The 24,254-nt window shown below is 39.0% G+C and overlaps 1 protein-coding gene across 1 annotated transcript in view; it reads right to left on the bottom strand.

The window, feature by feature from the left end:
• The window catches only part of KCNH8 (potassium voltage-gated channel subfamily H member 8), a 353,747-nt gene that overhangs the window by 227,127 nt on the left and 102,366 nt on the right, over positions 1 to 24,254 (bottom strand). The window contains exon 2 of the mRNA XM_021678799.1: positions 3,775 to 4,008. Within this exon, the coding sequence (XP_021534474.1) occupies positions 3,775 to 4,008 (234 nt within the window). The remainder of the gene's footprint in view (positions 1 to 3,774; positions 4,009 to 24,254) is intronic.

The raw sequence follows: 24,254 nt of genomic DNA, 5'->3' as shown, positions 1-24,254 counted from the left end.
CCTGCTCAGTGGGAAGCCTGCTTCTCCCTCTCCCACTCCCCCTGCTTGTGTTCCCTCTCTTGCTGTGTCTCTCTCTGTCAAATAAATAAATAAATCTTAAAAAAAAAAAAAAAGAGAAAGAAAAGGGACCAGATGTGACCTATTCTTCCAAATTTCTTTATGGTTTTATTTTTATTTGGGCTGAATTACTCTGCATTTGGGGATGAATTCTTCCAGAGAATGCTGTGTCCCACACTTTTCTCTAGTCAGGAGAGGACAATAGACCCTTCAGGGAGGACAACTCTAGTAGGTAGACAATAAGGTTTTCCTAAAGAGGATAGGGGCATTCAGCCTGTGAAGTATGAAGGAAGGGGCTGTCTTTAAGGTGGGGTGGAGAGGGAAAGGAGGCAGACTTACAGACTTAAGACATGACTAGGAGTTGGGGTTCTGTCAGGTGTGTAATGCCAGTGAGAATTTGGCATATTTGCCATCCTGATAACAGTGTGTCAAGTCCCATTAGATGCCCTAAGCCTTTAGAGTATTCTGCTGCACATCACCAGCCTCAGGTCAGGTTATCAGAATTACAGGCCTGGGCAGGAAGAGAAAAGGCAGCCTTTTCCCATGAGGTCAGGAGAACAAGCACAAAATTGAGGGGTCGATGAGCAAAGAAGCTCAATCACAGATGGCTGAAATGTATCTGGGGAGAATGAGAAACAAGCACCTCCTTTCTAAAGTAAATTAAAAGAAAATGAGCCTTGAAGGAGAGAAGGAGGACCCTTGAGGGCATAAGCTTATTTTCAATAATCAGAAATCCAGACATCCTCTGAAGTGTCCATAGGTCCTTCTAATGATCAATTTCAATTCCAATCAGCAAGCATTTACTGAGAAACTAACGTTTGATGGACACTGCTCTGAACTGAAACTCTAAACACTGGACATGTGGAAGCAAGTAATGCAGAGGTTGTGCCTTCAGAGGTTCACCATTGTGTGTGGAAAGAGATATTTATAAAAATAGCTAAAATACAGCAAGATTATCATAGGAGAGGCAGCAATTTTCAAATACTTGTAACTGGATCAATTTGATTGCTCAAAATGTCAGACAAATCTCCATATTGATTGGCTTAGAGGGGACTGGTGCCTTTAATGATTTCACCTAAAGAGGTCCAAGGCTGCAGACATAAAACCCTGGGCTCAGGAGATTTTTTTGGGTGTTGACTCTCACACTGTGCTCCATATTTTCTACTTTTCTGGCCTCTAAAGTCTCTGCCCTCTGGGCTTCCCATCTAGATTCTCCTGCTTGGCCTAAACCTTTCTCAGTGTTGCCACATTTGGATATTTTGAGGTGGCTTAAAAAGGAAGACACTCAGATGGATTTGGAGTCACCGATACAATGTCCCTATCTTGAGAAGGACAAGTCTGCAGTCAGCAGATAATTTAGACAAAGGATATCCTTTTTCTCTTTGTTCCATCTGAGGGTGGTTTTATCATTCCTGTCCAGTCTGCATTTTCTGTGGCATCTCCTATTTTCTTCTATCTCGGGCTCTCTTCAGTGACTGTGGTATAATTACACAGAGCTGGAGTCCTTTTATTTTATCATATTTGCTACAAAGGCCTTATCTATTGACACCAGGAAGGACACAATGGTCTGAACTATGTTTCTAATGCCAAAGCACTGGATATTCTGTCTGTCCCAGAATGGTACTCTCCAATATTTCATGACTACCGTGTATCCAAAATTTACATGATCCAAGAATGTCCTCCAAAGACAAATAAGTTATAAAAGAAGATGAAGTTCCCATGTTTGGGCCCCTATTCCTCTTCCTGACAGTGACCCCAATACTAAGTACTGAGAACAAAATATAGAGGCCTGAAATGCTGCTGATCATCTGCAATGCACAGGATAGTCTCCCACAACAAATAATTACCAACCCGAAATGTCAACAGTGCCAAAGCTGAGAAACCCTGCGTTAGAATGCAACTTAGATGTTGTAACAAAAAGACCCCAAAATGAAATGATTCCAACAAGACAGGAATGTACTTGCTTTTGTCTGGGGTGGGGAGGACGGATCTGTAACAAGATCCAGGATCCTTCCATATTGTTGCTCTGCTCTCCTCTATGGTTTGTCCTTGCCAAATGGTTGAAGCTGCCTTTGTGGCTTCGCCTGAACATTCTGACCCACATGTACTTCTTTGCTAGGGCTGCTCTAACAAAACACCACAGATGGGATGGCCACACAGAAATTTATTTTCTCACAGTGGAGATCAGGGTGCTGACAGGTTATTTTTTCCTTGAGACCACTCTCATTGGCTTGCAGATGGCTGCCTTCTCACTCTGTATTGATATAGCCTTTCCTCTGTGTGCCCATATCGTTGGTATCTCTTCTTCTTTTAAAGACACTAGTCATATTGGATGGAGGCCCCACACTTATGATCTCATTTAACCCTAATCACCTCTTTAAAGGCCCTCTTTCCAAATACAGTCACAGTGGGGTTAGAGCTTCAACCTATGAATTTTGAAGACACACAATTCAGTCCATAACATAATGGACAGGAAGAGAAATTAGAGGGCAAACAATTACATTTTTTAGAGATTTTTTCCTAAAAGTTACATAAATTGTTCTCTTGCATATCATTGGCCCAAAACTTTGTCACCTGCCTAGCCCAACTGCAAAATAGGCTGGGAAATCTATTCTCTAGCTTGGTAGCCATGAACACAGAAAAATCTCAGACGGCAATGTTATTTCAGGAAAAACTATTAGAGAAAGAGATAGAATTTTAGAAACTGGAAAATGACAATCTCTTCTAATTTTGATTTAGTGTTTTCCCAATATAATGCCTCTTGGATTCATCACAACTACCAGGGCCCATGAGATAATGAAACCAATTCCTACATAGAACCCCAGTACAGCAGATACCATACCCAACCCTACATCTTCTTTTATTTAGAAAAGAGTCACAAAACGGCAGCCACAAGAAAACACTTTGTATTTCCTCAGTGGCAGTTTTGGGTCCAGGCAAATTTACTACCACCTTGAGTTATACCATGTGTCTCTTATTTTGTCTTTAAAAAAGTAGTGAGAAAGACTCTGTGGCCAGGGAACTGGAAGAGAAAATGTCTATGCTGTTGTCCTTTAAATTAACTTCCTTTTCTGCCCATGAACACCTGGACCTCTGCCTTAATGACTGAGGTTGAGATGTGGTTCTTAAAGGCATACAATTTGGAGAATATCCTGGATAAGATCATCTATTAATAATACATTAACGGGGCACCTGGGTGGCTCAGTTGGTTAGGCGACTGCCTTCGGCTCAGGTCATGATCCTGGAGTCCCTGGATCGAGTCCCACATCGGGCTCCCTGCTCGGCGGGGAGTCTGCTTCTCCCTCTGACCCTCCCCCCTCTCATGTGCTCTCTCTCTCCTCTCATCCTCTCTCTCAAATAAATAAATAAAAAAAAATCTTAAAAAAAATAATAATACATTAACAACTATCCTATCTAATATGTATTTTAAGAATGACCTAGTAAAATTGTAATACACTTTATTTTAATATATATTCACTCAGTTAATATATCAACATTGAACAGGTTTAATTCTAATGCTAAATTTTCAAGCAGTTTATGCTGCTAAAGGCTAAAACCAGGCTATTGCCTGAGTCATTTGTGGAATTTCAGTAACAGTCTATATATTTATGTGAAATGCCATTAAGCCTGAATGGCAGTTATGGATTAACTACTGAGTTGAAAGAAGGTGACCCTTCACAACTGCCCAATAAGCAACAGCCTAAGAAAGCCACTCACCGTTCTTCTTGTAGAACATAATTTCTCCTTTGAATTCCGTTTTCTCCTCCAGTGACTTTTCTATCTGAAGCATCAGCTGCTCATTGGTTTCAACTCCAAATAAGAATTTGCAGCTGCAACTCTTCTGCATGACTTCAGTCCGGGCGAATCCAGCGAGCTCACAGAAGCCATCCGAGCAGTAGACTATGGGGAACCCCTTAGCCACCTGGGCATTCGCAAGGATGAAGTTGCTATCTGTAAAATGACAGGAAGACACTCAGCCACTACACGAGCATGAGGAACTCTTGCTTTTAAATCACAGTTTCAGTAACAAATTATAAGCTTGAGTATCTAGCTAACAGTGCATGTCCTGATGTGCTAGGGTGGGAAGACACTCCAAAACACTGGCCAGCAGAAATATGTATTAAGCTCTGACTTTGGCTTGCATTTTCAAACACATTACAGAAGAAATACGGTATTCACTGGTCTGTTTCGAGGCCCTTACTATCTAGCTGGCAGTCAGGTAGGGTGCTTTCAGGCATGGCTTCGGGGTCAAACCCTGAATCTGCCACTTGATGTATACATAAACTTGAACAAGTTATTCACACACTAACCTCCAGTTTCCTTAGGTTTGATTTCTCTAAAAGCAGACGCTGAACGAGGATTCAAGTGTAAGTCATTTACTTGGCAGGTGATTTCAGGGAGTAAGCAAGTGGGGAATTGAGAAAGGGAAGGAAGGAAAGGTAATAAAGAGTAGGACAAAAGAGTTTTACTGCCATGGCAGCTGAGGTCGTATAGGCACCCCAGAAGTGACCAAGGACCACAACTTGGAATTTTCCCACTAAGGGGAGAGCAAGGTATGTTGTAGGGATTAGTGAAAAATGTACATAACGTGCTTAGTGAAGTCTCTGGCACAAATAAGTATTCAATAAAAATTGTTGAGTATTATTCACACCTTTATGGTTATTATTTTTTTTAAGATTTTATTTATTTATTTGAGAGAGAGACAGAGATAGCAAGAGTGAATAAGAGCAGGGAGGAGAGGGAGAAGCAGGGAGCCTGATGAGCAGGGAGCCCAATGCAGGGCTGGATCCCAGGACCCTGGCTGGGATCATGACCTGAGCCAAAGGCAGATGCTTAACTGAATGAGCCACCCAGGGGCTCCTATGGTTATTATGTTAACAAGTAAGAATCAGAGGACAATCAAAAATAGCAGAGTATTAAGTGCTTGGAGAGAACTCCTGGGGAACAGTGTGAGAGACAATATTCAGGGAAGGTTCCTGCCGGGTGAATTTCTTTTGAGATTAATTTTGAGGTTTGGATATGATATTTATAAGCAAAAAGATGCATATGGGAGATGGGCTGTAGAAGGCATTTATAAAATCTGTTGGTAGGTGACTTTAGGTTCAGAATGAATTAGAGATTATTAAATCATTCATTCATTCTCTCACGAAACAAATGTTGGACTGTGTATCAGATAATATTAGAGGCTGGGATTTTTAAAATAACACAGGCAAAAGTGGAAAGAACCACAGTACAAGTTGTTAAATGAAAAAAATCAAGATTCAATGTAATATGTTATTAGATGAGTATTTGTCTGAAAATATATAAACACATATAAACATGTATATGTATATCCAAATATGAAATACTTGTGTGTACCTAAAAATAAGTGGAATAACTTGGCAACTGTAGATATCTTTAGAGAGAGGAACTTTGGGCAAAGGTGGTAGGCACACTTATTTTTACCATACACCTATTGTATCCTTTGAATGTTATACTATATGCTTTATATATTGCCCATTCAAAAAACAGTATGTTTAAAAAAGGTTTGCAGCAGACATCCTATCTTATATGCCATGAGAAAGGAGGAATTCTAGCTACTTCTCAATGGCCAGTAAGACAAGCACTGAAGATCTCCTCTCTGGGCTTCCTCATCACTTTTTAAATGTCTGTTTTGTGTTTCCATAGTTCACTATCAGCTGGCAGAACCAAATCCACTCCATCCAGCTTTGCTCCAATCAGCCCTTGTGCCTAGAATGCTAGTTCTAGTGCACACATCTACACCCTGCCTGAGCTGGGCTGGCTCATCTACCCTCCCAGTCACCCTCTCCCTGTGGACAAAAGCCAGAGCTGAAGCCCTACACTGGGAAGCCTTTGAGGGCGTGTTATTTTGAAGTGGGAGTGAATTAGATTAACCGAGACTAATATTTAATTCTACCACTTTGCAGAAGCATTTATTGACTGTGGACTACATGTTGGACTTTGTTCCAGGTGTAGAGACAAGAAGTTTTTTGGATGCAGTCTCTGCCCTTGAAGATCAGTAATGAACCTGCATGAGTTCCCAGCGAGGTCCAGAGGTGGGCACCCTCCTACTAGGTTACTTCACCCTGCAACTCTGCACAGCTATGGATCCCTCTCTAACCATAGTATCTCTTCCTCTACCCATTCTAAAACTTTGGCTGAGAGATTGCTTAGAAAATGTAAATACATAGCATTGGCAAAGTACTCAAACATCCTGAAAGAGCTTTTAATGCAAAAAGAAGCCATTTTTTAGTCGACTGCTGACATGTTTATTGACTTTCTACTATATGCCAGGTGACTTGATTCTACCATATGGCAGGTCCTAGAGTGAGGTGACAGTGGGTGTTAAAAGATGAAGAAGGTATAGTCTCTAGCTCTAGATTACTACAATTTATCGAAGAAATGCATGAATATCATCAATAACACTAAAACACAGCTTACGATAAGTACCAAATCGATGGTACACAGATATTACGTACTACCAGAGTTGAGAGATTCAAGATTCTAAGATTTGAAAATGGTGAGCTTGAAGTAAGACAGAAATAGGTGGAGCTGATTTATCAAAAGTCCTGGAAGGTCAGAAGCAGATGCATGGATGGAATGGGCTCAGGATGGAGAAACTGTCATTGAAGACAGAGAATAAACGACACTACATTTTGTCCTAAGGTCCAGTTTTCCCATTATTTAAAGGCCTACAAAAGTTTTCTTTTGTTGGTATTTATCTGCTATACCCTTTCTCATCTTGTTACTTTCAACCCTTCTAGGGACCTATTTTAGTTGTGTCTTGCACATGGCATGTATTTAAATTTTTAAGAAGTACAATATGAAGAAGGGATACCTGGGTGGCTCAGTCAGTTAAGTGTCGGACTCTTGATTTCTGGTCAGGTCATGATCTCAGGGTCGTGAGAGCCTGGGGCTCTGCCCTGGGCATGGAGCCTGCTTGGAATGCTCTCTTTTTCTCTCCCACTGCCTCCCCCATCAAAAAAAAAAAGTACAATATGAAGATACTTTGATCAACCTGAGATCAATAAATTTACTTTTTATCATTATTACTATCTTACATTGTTTTTTTCTACCAACTTAATTTGTGCTTTTCTTCACTGTGTTATTTTGCCTTTTCCATTCTTAACAAATTAAGAAATACAGCTTACCTAAAAAATTGTACAGCAATATTTAACATCATCAGTAAACATCCGCCATAGATCGTACATCCAACAAAACCCCCTGCATGCACCACACAGGTGGTATTTCCCTCCTTCCCCAAAGAAGAAACCCAAAACTTGAATTTTTGTAATAACCATTCCCATTCATATAGTTTCACCACTTATATATGTATCCTCACACAACATATTGCCTATTTTTTCCCTGATTTTATGGCATATATTATAGTATTTCCTTCTACATATTTCTTAGTGACTTGGTTCTTTTATTAATTTCCTTAGCATCCTTACAATTGTTTACATAAGAAGAGACCAGCTCTTCCTGAGCTACAATAAGCTTTTGAAAAAAGCTGCTAACGGATTCACCAAATTGCCTGAACTGTGTGTTTCAATTAAGGATTATAGTGTGTTTGGGGTGTTTAATTCTTCCTGCAAATATACTGCAAAAACAAAGCAAAAAAAAAAAAAAGTCATCTTTTTGGCTTTTCTGTTTATATTTAGCACTTGTCCTCGATATGTAATTGCATTTCAATTCCAAAGAGAATTTAGCGGCAGTCAGTGCCTCATAAAGCTTAGTGTACAGCTACATGAATAGTCCTTCTGTTTGGGAAAGAGTAGCTCCTCTTACCCAGCTATCTATTTGGAGACATATGCTTTTCTGAATACCAGTCCTGGAATCTCCAAAGAAACATGACATTTACTTTAGAATTATGTAAAACAAAGCCATTGCCATAATGATTATGAACCTATCATGGGTATATCACTATCCATACATATGCTAAGAGTATTTAACCTTTTAAGGAATCAATTATGCATATGTGATATGCATCTAAATGCCACACAGCTTTTCCCTGCTTGTTTCTAGGTCATCCTTTTGTGCAAATTCAGTTTTGAAGTGCCAGTAAACAGTAGGATCTAAATGTGTTTACACTTTAGGCAGTTGATCCTTTCTCTAATTGATTCCTTAGCAAAAAGCTTGCGTAGATCATCAGAGGGAATCTCAGGGTTGGGAGAGACCCAGGTCATTTGGTCCAACTTCTCAAAACACAGCACCATTTTCCCATTCAAATGGAGATGTACTATTCATTGTGAACTTCCCAGGCTCTATGGGAATGGTGGAAAAAATGGAAAGGTATAGAAGAAAAAAGGAAGAGAGGGTAAATATCAAACCCGCCTGTCAAACCACTACTAATTCCTTTCATCCTTGTAAGTGTCCCCTTTTCTCCTGAGAACACTGAGGCCTGGAGAGCTTTAGTTTCTGGCCCAAGGTGTGAAGCTAGGGATTAAAACTGGTTCTAAGTTTACTATATCCTGCATTCTTTCTGTAAAGAAGTGATTTGTTCTCTACTTCCAGCAGGAATGGGTTAATTCTAGAAAAATAATTCTAGAAAATAGAAAAATAGAAAAGCTAATTCTAGAAAATGGGTTATTCTAAAAATTTTTTTACCTCTTCTGCTCTGTGAACAGCCCAATCAATAGTTTTTTTCTCTACAGAGATCATTTATTAAAAGATCATTGACATGTATCAACTCATAAATAAATAAATAAATAAAATAGCAAGTTAAGCTTTAAAAAAAAGGTCATTGATGACATCTCCCAAACCAGCCTGCATCTTTCAGCAACCTCTCTGTCACCTCATTTTCTCCAGACAATCAATATTTCAAAAACATGACAGCAACTTTCTTGGTTCCAAAATATTTTGCACAGGCTCACTCCAGATGCAAAGAACTGTAGCTGCGTTCAACAGATCAGACTTCTGATCTTCTCATGCCCTTTCAGTGTAGATCAGAGTACTTCTAAAACTCTTCCATTAAAATATCCCTTAAAAAAAAAAAATCCCTCCACTGGCTGAAGCCATAAATTTGTATTCCAAGGGACCTGGGGGCATAGATCTAAGTTCAATATTGTTTTTGAAATCTCATGTTTAATAAAAATATATCAGAATTTTGTATTCTATTGTGTTGCATATTCACGTTTGAGTGTTCTTGATTTGTTTTAATATGGGCCTACCAAATTTTTAACTCAGTTGAAACTTCGGGAAGGTGTGCTGTTTGTTTTCTATGACTCTGTGCATACCGTTTAGCACACCTCAACAGAACCTATGCTTGAGAATCATGACTCAAGGTAGACTGATCTGGGAAACAAAAGCAAAAGAAAAATTAAATTTCCTTACTGCCTACAGCCTATTGACAAGTCCTTGAAACAGGTAGAGTTACCTTCCTCTTGTCTCATGGAATCAAAGAATAAATCTTGAGGACAAAGGAGAGTGAATAAAGCGATAGAGTTTTATTAAATGAAGATACAGAAAAAGCTCTCAAGAGTGAGAGGGGTCCCAACAGGGTTGCCAAAGTGGGCCTCCACTGACAGTCTTTTATTTAGAACTGACCAGGGAGCTTGTAGCCTTATCATTCTTGTGATGTCTTGGCATGAGTAAGGACTGGTGATAACATCTTTAATGGCTTACTTCTATTTAGGGTCTGGTTATTCTTCGTTAGTCACAGGTGACTGTCCTAAAAAAGACACCCCTCCACATATGCCTAGGGCAGGGTGGTCTGGTTTGTTCCTTTATCTCTGGTTTCCTTACACCTCAACATTTTGGGGATTTCTGTGAGCCTGATCTGTAGCCCCCTCCCTATCTCTCCCTACGTAGACCCGCCTGTCCCTTACTCACCTCAGGGAGCTCAGCTGCCTCAATGTTAATACTTTGCTAAGGGCAAAAGGCAATCTTAACATTATCCCGACCTCTAGGATCCTCTAGGTCTTCTGTAACATAGAATTTCCTTTGGAAACGTCCTTTATCCCTACCCCCCACCCAAGATATGTTAGCAAACATTTTCCAAGCTTATGGCCCACTGATATACATCTGAAGGATCTCATGACTGAAATTCTACTAAACAACATTTTCCTAACAATAGCTAGCCCCCTCAGGGACCTGGAAACCTTGTTTCCAAAATACCTTGGAGGTTTGTGCTATCCCTAACCCCCTCCCAACTTGAAAGTATATAACCAGTCACCCATCACAACCCCAGTGCAGCTCTTTCTGCCCATGGGTACTGTCCCAATGCTTTAATAAAACCATCTTTTTGCACCGAAGACATCTCAAGAATTCTTTCTTGACCATTTGTTCCAAACCCCAACATTTCTACATCATAGACTAGTGCATGCTCAAAAGGATTAGGCAGATCCAAATTAATTTGTCCCAGAAGCCTCAAATACTTCAAGACAATCATCTCAGTATCCAGTCTAAAAATTCTCCATCATGGCAGACCCCTGGAATCGTTCAAACCAAAGAAGTCAGTGATACTTGGCATCAAGGAGGAACCTGTATTCCTTTAGCTCTTTCTGCCAATGACACAGAAATAGAGACTTTGATGGTCCAAATCTATTTCTGAAACGTGTTTCTGGTATTGGTTCTCTTTTAAAACCAAATCTTGTGTCATGCTAGCAAGTACTCTATGAACATACTCTGCCGACAAAGTAGATGGGCAAATTTGAGTCCTCTAGCGCTCACATTCTTGCAGAGAATAAGAAAACATGAACTTTTAATCTTCTTTTAGGAGTTGCCCCCACGCTTTCTGAATAACATTTACATACAGGTCCAAGAAAGACAACATCTGGACCCCTCGTGATATTGATCACGGTCATCTCGAGAGAATACTTTATTCAGGCAGATAGAATATGAATGTCTCTGACTTTAAAATATTTAAGCCATCTTTGCACTTTATATTGATTTCAGGGAGCTTAATTGTATCATTTCCAAGTATGATAGCATCTTTATTAGATTGATGGTACCGGCTGCAAGCTAAAATCCTCAGTGTGCCTTGTACCCAAATTTAGGAGGTTGCTTAGATTGAGGACTTTTCTAACCTTATTAAAAAAAAAAAAAGACGAAAAATTTGCAAAGAGAGATTCTTATGGTCCTTGTGATTTATGTATCACCTAGTAGCATGCTTCAAATGGTCATATTGGTAGCTTTCATCATTTATTTATGTTTTGATTTTTTAAAAACTGTATGAAGGATCACTCCAGACAGACAAAAATGAGAAGAACACTGTCACAAAGCAAAGCTCAGAGCTGGAATTCTAGTGCTGAAGCTGTAGTAGAAGGCAGTAAGCTGTATCTATCTATGAGAACAAACACACAGACAAATACAAACAAATGTGTTTTTCCATCTTGCCACCGGGAGTGCAGTCCTAGGCCAGCAACATCAGCCTCAGCTGGGAACTTCTTGGAAATGCCAACTCTCAAGCCTCCCCCAGAGCCCCTAAATCACAGTCTGTATTTCATCAAGATTCATATGCACATTAATGGTTGAGAAACTCCTTTAGCGAGAGAGGAAACACAAGCAGGGGAGCGGGAGAGGGAGAAGCAGGCTTCCCGCTGAGCAGGGAGCCAGATGCGGGGACCCTGGAACGCAGGGGGATCATGACCCAAGCCAAAGGCAGACGCCTAATGACTGAGCCACCCAGGTGCCCCAAATTTAGTACACCCTTTATCATTAGTTGGTAATAGCAAAATCACTAAGTTTTGCAAATTCCACTTTTTCAATGGTGTGAGCTTCAGTGTTGAGCTGTACTAATTCTCAGGTATATGGTCTCTTAAGAGTTCAGGAAATGAGTTTAATTTTGAAAAAGAATGATTTTGACTTATGACAGGGTGACAGTACTTATCAAAAGTAAAATGAATGAGGGAGAAACTTCAGAAAATCTCAAAGACAGTAATAAAAATGTATTTAGTGTTTTATCTGCAATTGATTCCCTACAAACACATTTGAAATAATGTTAAAAATAATGTTCAAATGTTACAAAAGTTAAAAACTTTTCTCTAGGTCTTGTCTTACAGAGTTAATCTTTTAGATGAAATGATCTTTTTGCATCATCTGTTTACTTTTTAAAAATTAGTATTACTATCTATACTCTGCCATTGGGATAGGGGTTTGGTTTATGTGTTCATTACTGTAGTCACAACTGATGTAGGAAAGACATTATTAGGGTTCGAAGCCGACGGTCAAAAAAGAATTCTTGAGACGTCTTTGGTGCAAAAAGGTGATTTTATTCAAGCACAGGGACAGGACCCGTATGTAGGAAGAGCTGCACTGGGGTCATGAGGAGCCGCCCATTATATACTTTCAAGTTGGGAGGGGGTTAGGGATAGCATAAGTCTCTCCGGAATTTTGGAAGCAAGGTTTCCAGGGCCTTGAGCGGCCTAGCTATTGTTGGGAAAAGGTCATTTATTACCATCTAATAAAACCTTAGTCATGAGACCCTTCAGATGTATATTTGTGGGCCATATGCTTGGGGGATGATTACCAACACTATCTTGGGGGGGTTTAGAGATAAAGGAAGTTTCCAAAGGAATTTTTATACGTTAAAGTAGACTTACAGGATCCTGGTGTGGGACTGTTGGGGGGCGGGGGTGCTCAGGCTAGGATTACCTTTTGCCCTTAGCAAAGTATTAACATTGAGGCAGTTGAGTCCCTAGAGGAATGTCACTCTGCCTGTTTCAAGGACTTGTCAGTGGTCTCTAGGTAGTAAAGAAATTTAATAATTTTTCTTCTGTCTTTGTTTCCCACATCAACAACCTCTAGAACAGTGCCTGGCATATAGTAGATGCTCAACAATTATTAAACACGTGACTGAAATAAATGTGTAACCTATAAGCTCTTATGAAAGTATACCAAATGAAGGCATTGTTGTTTAGCTCAATCTATTGTTTTATCATGTAGCAGGGATCATTTACAACTACTATCTTTGTTTTAAAGATAAAACCAGATTGGTCCCTAACAGCTCACCACGTGCCCCCATTTTTCATCCTGACATGCTACTTTTTGTAAAGTCTTTGGTAAGCAGAAATAGACAACTTCATTTTCTATTAGAAAATCCCATTAAGCAAAAACAGTAGGTTAAATAATGCTAAACAAAGCCCTTTCTCCAAAATATAAAATGAAGACATTATAAGGCACTTCTACTTAGTAAAGAAAACTACCATGTGAACAACATGAATTAAGCATTTTGGAATTGTTAGGGACTCTTTAGGGTCATTAAGAAGCCCCTTTCTGATTTTCTAACCCAGGATGCTACATTTTGGCCACTATCCTAGTGAAGGGAGGCTAACCAGTTCCAAACAGAGCCTAGGGAAAAGAAGGAGGTATGTTGTAAATATCTCTGCCTTTGCATATCTATTATCTCTGCATTTGCATGTTTATAACTCCTGTTGCACTCTACCTCCCTCCCCCAAATCAAATATGAACCTTGGGTGAGACTCCTGAGAAGGACAAGTTTTTTTCCCTGCTTTTGCAAAGAGCAGGGTAAGAGAAAGCTCAGTGTTCTCTATCCTCTTTCCCCCTTTTCAGTATACACGACTGGATGATTCAACACTGCCAACTCTCCCAGAAGAAGGGTAAGGCAGTTAGATGAAAACTGACCGGGAAGATTTTGTGCCTTGGTAGTCGTGGGGCCTGGATTTTCTGGCCCAATTCTCATTTAGTATAATTTTATTCTCTTAAATAAGTGTAAATTACCAAATATGTAGCTAATCGTGATTTAAATTTTACACCTTTGTAAGAGTTTTCTTAGTAGTTTATTTAAAGACAAAGTAAGACCACATGACAATATTTTTGTTCTGACAAACTTATTTATTTTGGCATCTTATTTGTCCTATTGAAAGGCAGGCTACATGGAACCTGGCGAATGTAACCAGCCACGTTCTATGAATACCCAGATCCCCAAAATATTTAATTTAACTTGTCCCCTGGTTATCCCCCAGAGCAACCTACAGTTTGTTCGCAATTATGTTTAATTCAAAGAATATTTCCTTTTAATTTCAAACAGATTGGAACAGGATCTTTACTTCAAACATACATAAAGGTTTAAAAAAAGTGATTAATTCAGTCATATTCTATTATATTTTTACACTTAAAGGCCTTTTAAATTTGAATTTTTGAAGACACACTATATAAATTAGTATGTCCAGTGCCCCAGGACGGACTGGCTTCTCTCTCCCCATTCAAGCGTTGTTTATATTCTGTGGGAGCTAATGCAATTCAAATGTTTTTCATAATTTGGTAGCATTTTCCAGAACCTCATCTGTCCACTGCATAGTCTTCTCTGCTTCACAGTATTCATGTTAGATTAAACAAGAAAGACGAGTGGTTTTGCAAGAGGTAATTGTTAGTTAAATAGCAGGAATCACAAGAGTAAACTAATTTGATTGTTACAGATAGCCCTTGGCTGTAATATTAGTGCATTTATTCTAGTGTCTTTGTAATAAGACCGAGAGAGTGCGAAACTTTAATTAAGGTGATACCTGCTAGAGACAGATCTCTGAGAATTTGTAGGGGAGGTGGCGGCCAGAGGAAGACAGTAAAAATTGAGAAACAAACCAACACAGGTGAATGTTGTCTCTGCATTAGGAGACTGATGAGCAGAAAGGAGGCAGGAGAATAAACCAAACAGGCAGAAATAAAGCAGGTAAGAGATGCTGTTTATTAAACAGCTGTGATATGGCAGGCGCTCAGGTCAGCGTTTTGTATTTTAAATTTCTGACCCTCACAAAACCATCTTACTGTAAGTGTCATTATAGATGGAGGGACTTTGGCTCAGAAAGGCTGAATAGCCTAATAATGCTCCACAGCAAGTTAAAATATTCTTAGGGCTACAATATTTCTGATCTCAGTGGAAGACAGGCAGAGGGGAGTAAAGCTAGGATCTGAGTCAGGGTTCCTTGTCACCAAGTCCAGTGCTTCTCCAAGTGCAGCCCGGGTCCCCCTTGTCCATTGGAATCTCCTAGTTCACTTATTAAGGAGGCAGTTTCACAGACCTGGGGGTCTATTATTAGAATCTCCAAGGTATGGGAGCCTAGGATCTCCATTTTAAACAGAATCACTAGGTTTGATTTATTACACAAAAAATTGAGATCTTCTGCCTAATGGAAGGAGATTCTGATTATATACCCTAACCCCAATTTGAGAAGGTGGCATCATCTTTGTACAAGAGTACATAATCTACACTCAAAGTGTAGGAGGATTCCACTCTATATAATAACCTCTTTGATTTTATGGCTTTCTATAATTCCTAGAGAGACTTGCAATAATTAGCTCAGTGCATAAAACTATAGAAGCTCAAACTTTGGGGAGGATTTAGAAGATCAATATATGACCTAATGTCCAATCCACAATCCTTTAATCCTCCTCTACAATATCCTATCTTGTGGTTGCACGAGTGCCCTAGTGATGGGACCCCACTGTTTCACGAACTGGTGACGTGAATGCTGTGATTATGAAAGGTACTGACCTACCCCACATACAGCTTTAACACCTGCTCTTGGTCTTACTACCTAGAATACTCTTTGTAAAGCAAATTATGCTTACCACTCTCCCATTTTATTTTATTTATTTTTAAGGGGTCAAAGGAAGAGAGAGAATCTTAAGCAGGCTCCATGCTCAATGGGGAGCCTGACAGGGGGCTCGATCTCACAACCCTGAGATCATGACCTGAGCCAAGAGTCAGAGGCTTAACTGACTGAGCCACCCAGGCACCCTGCCACTCTACCATTTTAAATTCCTTAAAGAATTTCCATTGCAATTGGAATGAAACCCAAATGCCCTCTACCATGGTTTGAAATAAACTACTAAGATTTCACTTACTCTTTTCCTGGTATCTGACATTTAAGAATGTCAGAGCTGTTCTTCCCAGCTTTTTCCAGGGGCGTCTGGGTGGTTCAGTCGGTTGAGCATCTGACTCTTGGTTTCTGCTCAGGTCATGGTCTCATGGGTCCTGGGATCAAGCCCCCCATGGGGCCCCAAGCTCAGTGGGGAGTCTGCCTGAGATTCTCTCCCTCTGCCCCTCCCCCTGCTCACATGCACTCTCTGTCTCTCTAAAATAAATAAATAAATAAATCTTAAAAAAAAGAATGTTCTTCACAGCTCACTCCAGCTTTCAGGCATTTTGCTCACTCATTTCCTCTCCCTGTGATTCATCTTTAGGTCTCAATTAAATGTCCACTTTTCGTAAGATTCTTTCCTGACCATCTTATCTAAATAGGTCACCCCCCATTATTCTCTATCATTGTAGCCTTTTTTTTCTCTTAAGACTGAGTATTACCATTTTTAATGATATTTCAACATGTTTATTTATTTATGATTTATTAACCACTCACACCCAAACCCACTATACACAAAACTACAAACACACACTAAACTGTAAACTCCATAAGGAAATTATCTGTCTTATTGTATATCCTATCATCAAACATGTGATGTGGGTGTGTATTTTTTTTCTAAGTGAGTATTATCTAAGGCCCACATGCGCGTGCACACACACACATACACTCTCACTTTCACATTCTTTTCCTCAGTGAATGATATCAGTGTATCTGGGTTCTGCTGTCCTGACACTGTGGCAGCCACCTAAACCACAACACAGAAAACTGTCTTTTCATAGGAAACCTCATTTCTGTTGATGTTTAGATTTTAGGTGAAGCACCTTTTAGACCTAAGTCATGAGGAGGTATAAATATTACATACCTAGTGGACATTTTACACTTTGGATGAACACTGGTCTACATACCAGATACCTTAAAATTGGATTCCAGCTCTCTCAGTAATAAGCTGTGTGATTGTGCCCAAGTCACTTCCTCTTTTGGGGCCTTAATTACGTCATATGGAAAATGAGGGAGTTCATATCCAAGATCCCTTTCAGCTCAGACACAGGGTGGTTCAATGACTTATGGGCACAGACGTATGTGTCAACAGTGACTGGAACTTAGTGACTGTAATGAATGACTTAAAATACTATACACTTTTAATCTTATGAATCGAAGGAAGGAAGGAAGGAGGGAGGGAGGGAAGGGAAAGAGGGAGGGAGGCAGGGAGAGAAAAAAACAGTAAAGACAGACAAAAGGAAAAAGAACTTGAATATTAGAATCTAGCAAAAGAAGCATCCTAAAACAACATGGAATTTCTCAAACTAAAATTCTTCTGCAGTTGCAGGAAAGGGTTTGCATGAGATACTAGTACACACTTAGAGTCAGAGCCAGATTCTGACTTTTTTTTTTAAGGTTTTATTTATTTATTTGACAGAGAGACACAGTGAGAGAGGGAACACAAGCAGGGGGAGTGGGAGAGGAAGAAGCAGGCTTCCCGCAGAGCAGGGAGCCCGATGCGGGGCTCAATCCCAGGACCCTGGGATCATGACCTGAGCCGAAGGCAGACGCCCAACGACTGAGCCACCCAGGTGCCCCAGATTCTGCCACTTTTTATCTTCGATAAGAAGATAAGCTGTCTAAGTTTTCTGAACTTCAGTGTCTTCCTCTTGTAAAAGAGGAGGTGATTATTCCTTCACATAAGATACCTAACCTAATGCCTGGCATGTAAAGACATTGCTCAATAAATCATAACTTTATTATTTCCTTAATTATTTTCAAATAGTTCCCTCTCTGGGACTTGGCACTCAGATAGTTAAAAATTGTACAAAGGTTTTTGATTCAGGAAACTAATTTGTATTGTATTCTAATTCTAGGGACATATTCATCATTCATTCAACAAATATTTATTGATCACATATTATGTGCCAGGCATTGTGCTAAGTATTGAAGGAAGAAGGGGGAGTAGGGAGGGAAGAAGGAAGGAAGGAAGGAAGGAAGGAAGGAAGGAAGGAAGGAAGGAAGGAAGGAAGAAAGGAAAGAAGGAAGGAAAAGTGAGTCAGATGGTGACAAATTCTATGAAAGCAAAATACAGCAAGGTGGGAGAAAGTACTGATGAGTGAGAATTTTTTTCATTAGTGTAATTTAAATTAGCATTATCAGGAAAAACTCCAATAAAGTAACATTTGAAGAGAGATCTAAGGGAAATGAGGGGTGATCCATGAGGATACATAAAGGAAGTACTTCCAGGCAGAAGAAAACAAGTTCAAAGACACTGAGATGGGAGCATGCTTGGTAGGTTTGTGGAATAGCAAATACAGCCCAGGGGATGGAACATAGTCATCAAAGGGAACCTGGGTGGAGATGAGGTCACAGAGGTAGTGTGGGAGAGCCTTCCAGATCATTCAAGGAGAGTAAGCCTTGGTAAGGGCTCTAGATTTTGCTGAGTGTAATGGGATGGCCTGGGTTCATGTCCAGGGGTAACTATTCTGACTTCTATAGTGAAAGGCCCACTCTGGCTATTTTGTATAGAATAGACTGTAAGAAAACATGCGCCAGACTGAGAAGAACAGTCAGAGGCTATCCCAAGAGTCTATTTAAAAAGAGATGATTTGGGGCACCTGGGTGGCTCAGTCGTTCAGGTCATGATCCCAGGGTCCTGGGATTGAGCCCCACATCGGGCTCCATGCTCGGCGGGAAGCCTGCTTCTCCCTCTCCCACTCCGCCTTCATATATTCCCTCTCTTGCTGTCTCTCTGTCAAATAAATAAAATCTTTAGAAAGAAGAAAAAGAAAGAAAGAAAGAAAAAAAGAAAGAGAAAAAAGAAAAATGATTTGGACTAGGGTGGTAGCAATGGCTTTGGTGAGGAGTGGCCAGATCTGAGGCATCTTTAGAATTAGCTGAAAGCATTTGCCAATGGATTCTATTGCAATGGGAGAGAAAAAAAAAAAGAATCAAGAAATGATGCCAGTGATTTTGTGTTTGTTGGAAACCAGAAGGGTAGAGGTGCATTTTATGAGATGGGGAAAAAAAGGAACCCTGCAGATTTGAGAGATTTCAAGAGTTTGGTCTTACATATGCTAAAATTAAGAAGCCCATTAAGCATCCCAGAGAAGATGTGAAGTAGGCAGCCGGATAAAGGAGTCTGAAGTTTAAAGATGATATGTATGCTGAAGATATAAATGTGGACTTGGCAGGAATTAGATCATTTAGGAAATGAGTATAAACAAAACAAAGATGAGGTCTGAGTACTAAGTAGAGGAGATGTCAACATTTAAAGGTTGGAAAATTCAGGAGAAGCCATCGAACAAGAGTGAGAAAGAGTGGCCAGTAAGGTAGGAGGAGAACCAAGGAGGTCAGGAAAGCAGGCAAACTAATCACATGTTTCCAGGTCAATGCTAAGTACATTGTATGTTTTAAATATGATTTGCAGTATAGATTTTTAAATGAATCAATATAATCATGTTTTGAGTCAGGAGACTCTGCAGAAGATGTTCGCTGTGATGTTGTACACACTCTGCTGAAAAGAATGACCTTCAAGATACTAGAGGGACTTCCACCCCATTTCCCTGCCTTGGTTAAGTGCAGATATGGGAGATGATGGGAAGTGAGATGAAGCACTAGATAGATCAATGAGTCCTTCAGCAAAAGTCTAATTATTTTTAGTTCAAATGAATTTATTTTTACTATACAGGTATCCTTTCATCAGCACACTAATTTAGCCATATTACAAAGCATTAGGAAACCAGAGAAGAAATAAAAATATTATCCACCATTCAACCCTTCTCAGTTACTGGTAATCATTTTAAACTAGTTTCCAAAATTTTTTTGCCAGTCACACATTAAACAGTCATGAACAATCATATAATGGTGAAACCGGTTTTATTCACTTCATTGCATGGCCAGGTTAATATATTCTGTCCAATGAGACATTTGGATAAGTCAGTTTGAAGATATCCAGTAAGATATTTTCATTTCCATCAAAAAGCGGTATGAAAAGAGAAATGCTCTTACCATCCAGGCCACTGTGCCTTTTTACCTTCTCTTACTCCTCATTCCTGCCTTGGAACTTAGTTGTGGTATCTAGAGCTCTGTCAGTCATTTTGAGACCTTGAGACAGCTTTTCTGCATATGGCAGAACTAAAGGATGGAAAAAGTCTGGATTTTTTACATCTCTGAAGAGCAAAACTAATGCCAGCATTTATATTTAAAGTAATTATGGATAAAGTACATAAGCATATATGTACTTATTGTCATTTTGTTACATTTTCTGGCTATTTTTATAGTTCCTCTGTTTCTTCTTTCCCATTCTTTTTTTGTGGTTTGATGACTTTCTTTAGTGGCATGCTTATATTCCTTTCTCTTTCTCTTTTGTGTATTTACTAAGGTTTTTGCTTTGTGGTTACCATGAGGCTCACCAATTAATTGTTTGTGGTAACCTTTTTTTTTTTAAGATTTAAATATTTATTTACTTGAGAGAGAGAGAGAACACATACATGCATGAAAGCACTCAAGCGGGATGGGGGGGGCAGAGGCAGAGGGAGACAGAAGGAGAGAAGCAGACCCCCCACTGAGTGCGGAGCCCAATGTGGGGCTCAATCTCTCGACCATGAAATCATGACCTGAGCCAAAATCAAGAGTGGGACACTCAACCAACTGAGCCACCCAGGCACCCCACATTCCTTTTTTTAAAAATTGCTGTTGTTGTTGTTCACCCCCTTCATCCATCTCCCCCACCTCACTCCCGCTCTAGCAACCACTGATCTCTTCTCTCTGTATCCATGAACTTGATTTTTTTGTTGTTATTGAGGGGGGGGGGGCGCTTTAGATTCCATATTCAAGAGAGATCATATGGTATTCACCTTTCTCTGTCTGACTTGTTTCATTTAGCGTAGTGCCCTTGAGGTCCATCCATGTTGCTGCAAATGACAAGATTTCATTCTTTTTTATGGCTAAAAAATATATCACAACTTCTTTACTATTCATCCATCAGTGGGCACCTAGGTTACTTTCCTATTTTGGCTATTGTAAATAATGCTAAAATGAACATAAAGATGCACATATATTTTTGAATTAGCATTTTTGTTTTCCTCATATAAATACCCAGAAGTGGAATTGCTGGATCATACTGCAGTTCTAATTTTAATTTTTTGAGGAACCCCCATACAGTTTTCCATAGTGGCTGCACCAATTTACATTCCCACCAACAGTGCATGAGGGCTCCCTTTTCTCCATATCTTTGCCAACACTCTTTATTTCTTGTCTTTTTGATACTAGCCATCTGACAGATGTGAGGTGATAGCTCATTGTGGTTTTGATTTGCATTTCCCTGATAATTAATGATGTTGAACATATAACTGTTGGCCATCTGTATGTCTTCTTTGGAAAAATGTCTCTTCAGATTTTCTGCCTGCAATTTAATCAGATTATTTGTTTTTTATTTGTTTCTGTGTTTCTTTGTTTCGCTGTTGAGTTGTATGAAGACTTTATATATTTGGATATTAGCCCCTTATCAGATAAATGACTTGTAAATATTTTCTCCGATTCAGGATGTTGCTTTTTCATTTTGTTGATGGTTTCCTTTGCTGTGCTGCAGCTTTTTAGTTTGATATAGTCCTACTTGTTCATTTTTGCTTTTGGTGCTTTGCTTTTGATGTCAGATTCAAAATCATCGCCAAGACCTATGTCAAGAAGCTTACTGCCTATATTTTCTTCTTGGAAGTTTTATGGTTTCAGGTCTTATGTTCAAGTCTTTAATCCATTTTGAGTTAGTTTTTGTGTATGGTGTAAGACAGTGGTCGAGTTTCATTTTTTTGCATGTGGTTGTCCAGTTTTCCCAACACCATTTATTGGAGACTGTCCTGTTCTTTCCTCTTTGTATTTTCGTAACTCTTTGTCATAAATGTGTACGTGTGGGTTTATTTCTGTGCTCTCTATTCTGTTCCATTGATCTATGTGTCTGTTTTTTTATGCCAATACCATAGTTTTAATCACTCCAGTTCTGTAATACAGTTTGAAATCAAGGATCATGATGCCTCCAACTTTGTTGTTCTTTCTCAAGATTGCTTAGGTTATTCAGGATCTTTTGTGGTTCCACACAAATTTTAGGATTATTTTCTCTATTTCTGTGAAAAACGCCATTGGAAATTTGAAAGAGATTGTACTGAATCTGTAAATTGCTCTGAATCTTATGGACATGTTAACAATATTCTTCCAATCCATGAGTATCTTTCCATTTGTGTCTTCTTCAATTTCTTTCATTAATATCTTGTAGTTTTCAATATACAGGTCTTTCTGGGGCACCTGGGGGGCTCAGTCGGTTAACCCAGGGTCCTGGGATCAAGCCCCACATCAGGGGGAGGGTCCCCGCTCAGCGAGGGCTCTGCTTCTCCCTCTTCTCCTACTCCTCACCCTGCTTGTGCTCTCTCTCTCTCTCTCACTTGCACTCTCTCTAATAAATAAATAAAATCTTTAAAAAATATATATACAGATCTTTCACCTCCTTGTTTAGCTTTATATCTAGGCATTTTATTCTTTTTGATGCAATTGTAAGTGGGATTGTTTTCTTAATTTCTTTCTGATAGGTCACTATCAGTGTATAGAAACACAACTGAGTTTTTGTATTGATTTTGTATCCTGCAACTTTACTGAATTTATTTATTAGTCCTAACAGTTTTTTGGTGGATTCTTTAGGATTTTCTATATATAATATGTCATCTGCAAATAGTGACAGTTTTACTTATTCCTTCCCAGTTTGGATCCCTCTTATTTCTGTTTCTTGCCTAACTGCTATGAATAAAAGTGGTGAGGGTAGGCATCCTTGTCTTGTTCGTGAAAACTTTCAGCTTCTCACTGCAGAGTATGTTTACTGAGGGCTGTCATATATGGCCTTTATCACATTGAGGTCCATTCCCTCAATACTTGCTTTGTTGAGAGTTTTTATCATTAGTGGATGTTGAATTTGTGAAATGTTTTTTCATCCCTATTGAGGTATAGTATAATTATAATTTAATATAATTTATTTTGTTAATGAAGTGTCATCACATCGACTGACATGCAGATGTTAAGCCATCCTGACATCCCTGAATAAATCCCATCTGATCATAGTCTATGATCCTTTTAATGTATTCTTGAATTCAGTTTGATATTTTTGTTGAGGATTTTTACATCTATGTTCATTAGGGATATTGGCCTGAAATTTTATTTGTGACATCCTTGTCTGGTTTTGGTAATCAGGGTAATGCTGGCCCCCAAAGGTGTTCCCTCCTCTTCTATTTTTGGAAGAATCTGAAAAGGATTGGTACTAATTCTTCTTTGAATGTTTGATAGAATTCACCAGTAAAACCATCTGGTCCTGAACTTTGTCTGATGGAAAGTTTTTGATTAGTGATTTAATCTCCTTCCCAGTAATTGGTCCATTCAAATTTTCTATTTCATCATGATTCAGTCTTGGTAAGTTATATGTTTCTAGGAATTTACCCATTTTTTCTACGTTCTCTAATTTGTTGGTATGTAATTATTCATAATAGTCTCTTAAGATCCTTTGAATTTTTGTGGTATCAGTTGTAACATCTCATTTTTCATTATTGATTTTATTTGAGCCCTTTTTCTTTGTGAGTCTAGCTAAATGCCTGTCAATTCAGTTAATCTTTCCAAAGAACCAGCTCTTAGTTTCACTGATCATCTCTATTGTCTTTTTGGTCTAAATTTCATTTAATTTCTGCTCTACTATCTGTTATTTCCTCCCTTCTACTAACTTTGGGCTCCTTTTGTTCTTTTTCTAGTTCCTTTGGGGTAAAGTTAAATTATTTGAGACTTTTCTTGTTTTTCAAGGTAGGCATTTATCACTATGAACTTCCCTCTCAGAGCTGCTTTTGCTGCATCCCATGTTGTATTTCCATTTGTCTCAAAGAATTTTTTATTTCTTCTTTGGTTTCTTCATTGACCCATTGGTTGTTCAGTAGCATGTTGCTTAATCTCCACATATTTGTGACTTTTACAGCTTTCCTAGAAATTAATTTCTAGTTTCATATTATTGTAGTCAGAAAAGATGATTGATATGTTTCCAGTCCTCTTAAGTTTATTAAGTTTTGTTTTTTTGGCCTAACATATGATCTAACCTGTAAAATGTTCCATGTGCACTTGAGAAAAATGTGTATTCTGTTGCTTTTGGAAGGAATGTTCTGTATATGTCTGTTATATCCATCTGATCTCATGTGTCTTTAAGGCCAATGCTTCCTTATTGATTTTCTCTCTGGATGATCTATCCATTGATTTAAATAGGGTGTTAAAGTCCCCTACTATTATCATATTGCTGTATTTTTCTCCCTTTAGGTCTGTTAATATTTGCTTTAATTACTTAGGTGCTCTCAAGTTGGGTGCATAAATATTTACAAA

This window comes from Neomonachus schauinslandi, chromosome 1 (genome assembly GCF_002201575.2).
Source record: "Neomonachus schauinslandi chromosome 1, ASM220157v2, whole genome shotgun sequence".
Lineage (NCBI taxonomy): Eukaryota > Metazoa > Chordata > Mammalia > Carnivora > Phocidae > Neomonachus > Neomonachus schauinslandi.
This window is presented reverse-complemented; position numbering and strand designations above follow the sequence as displayed.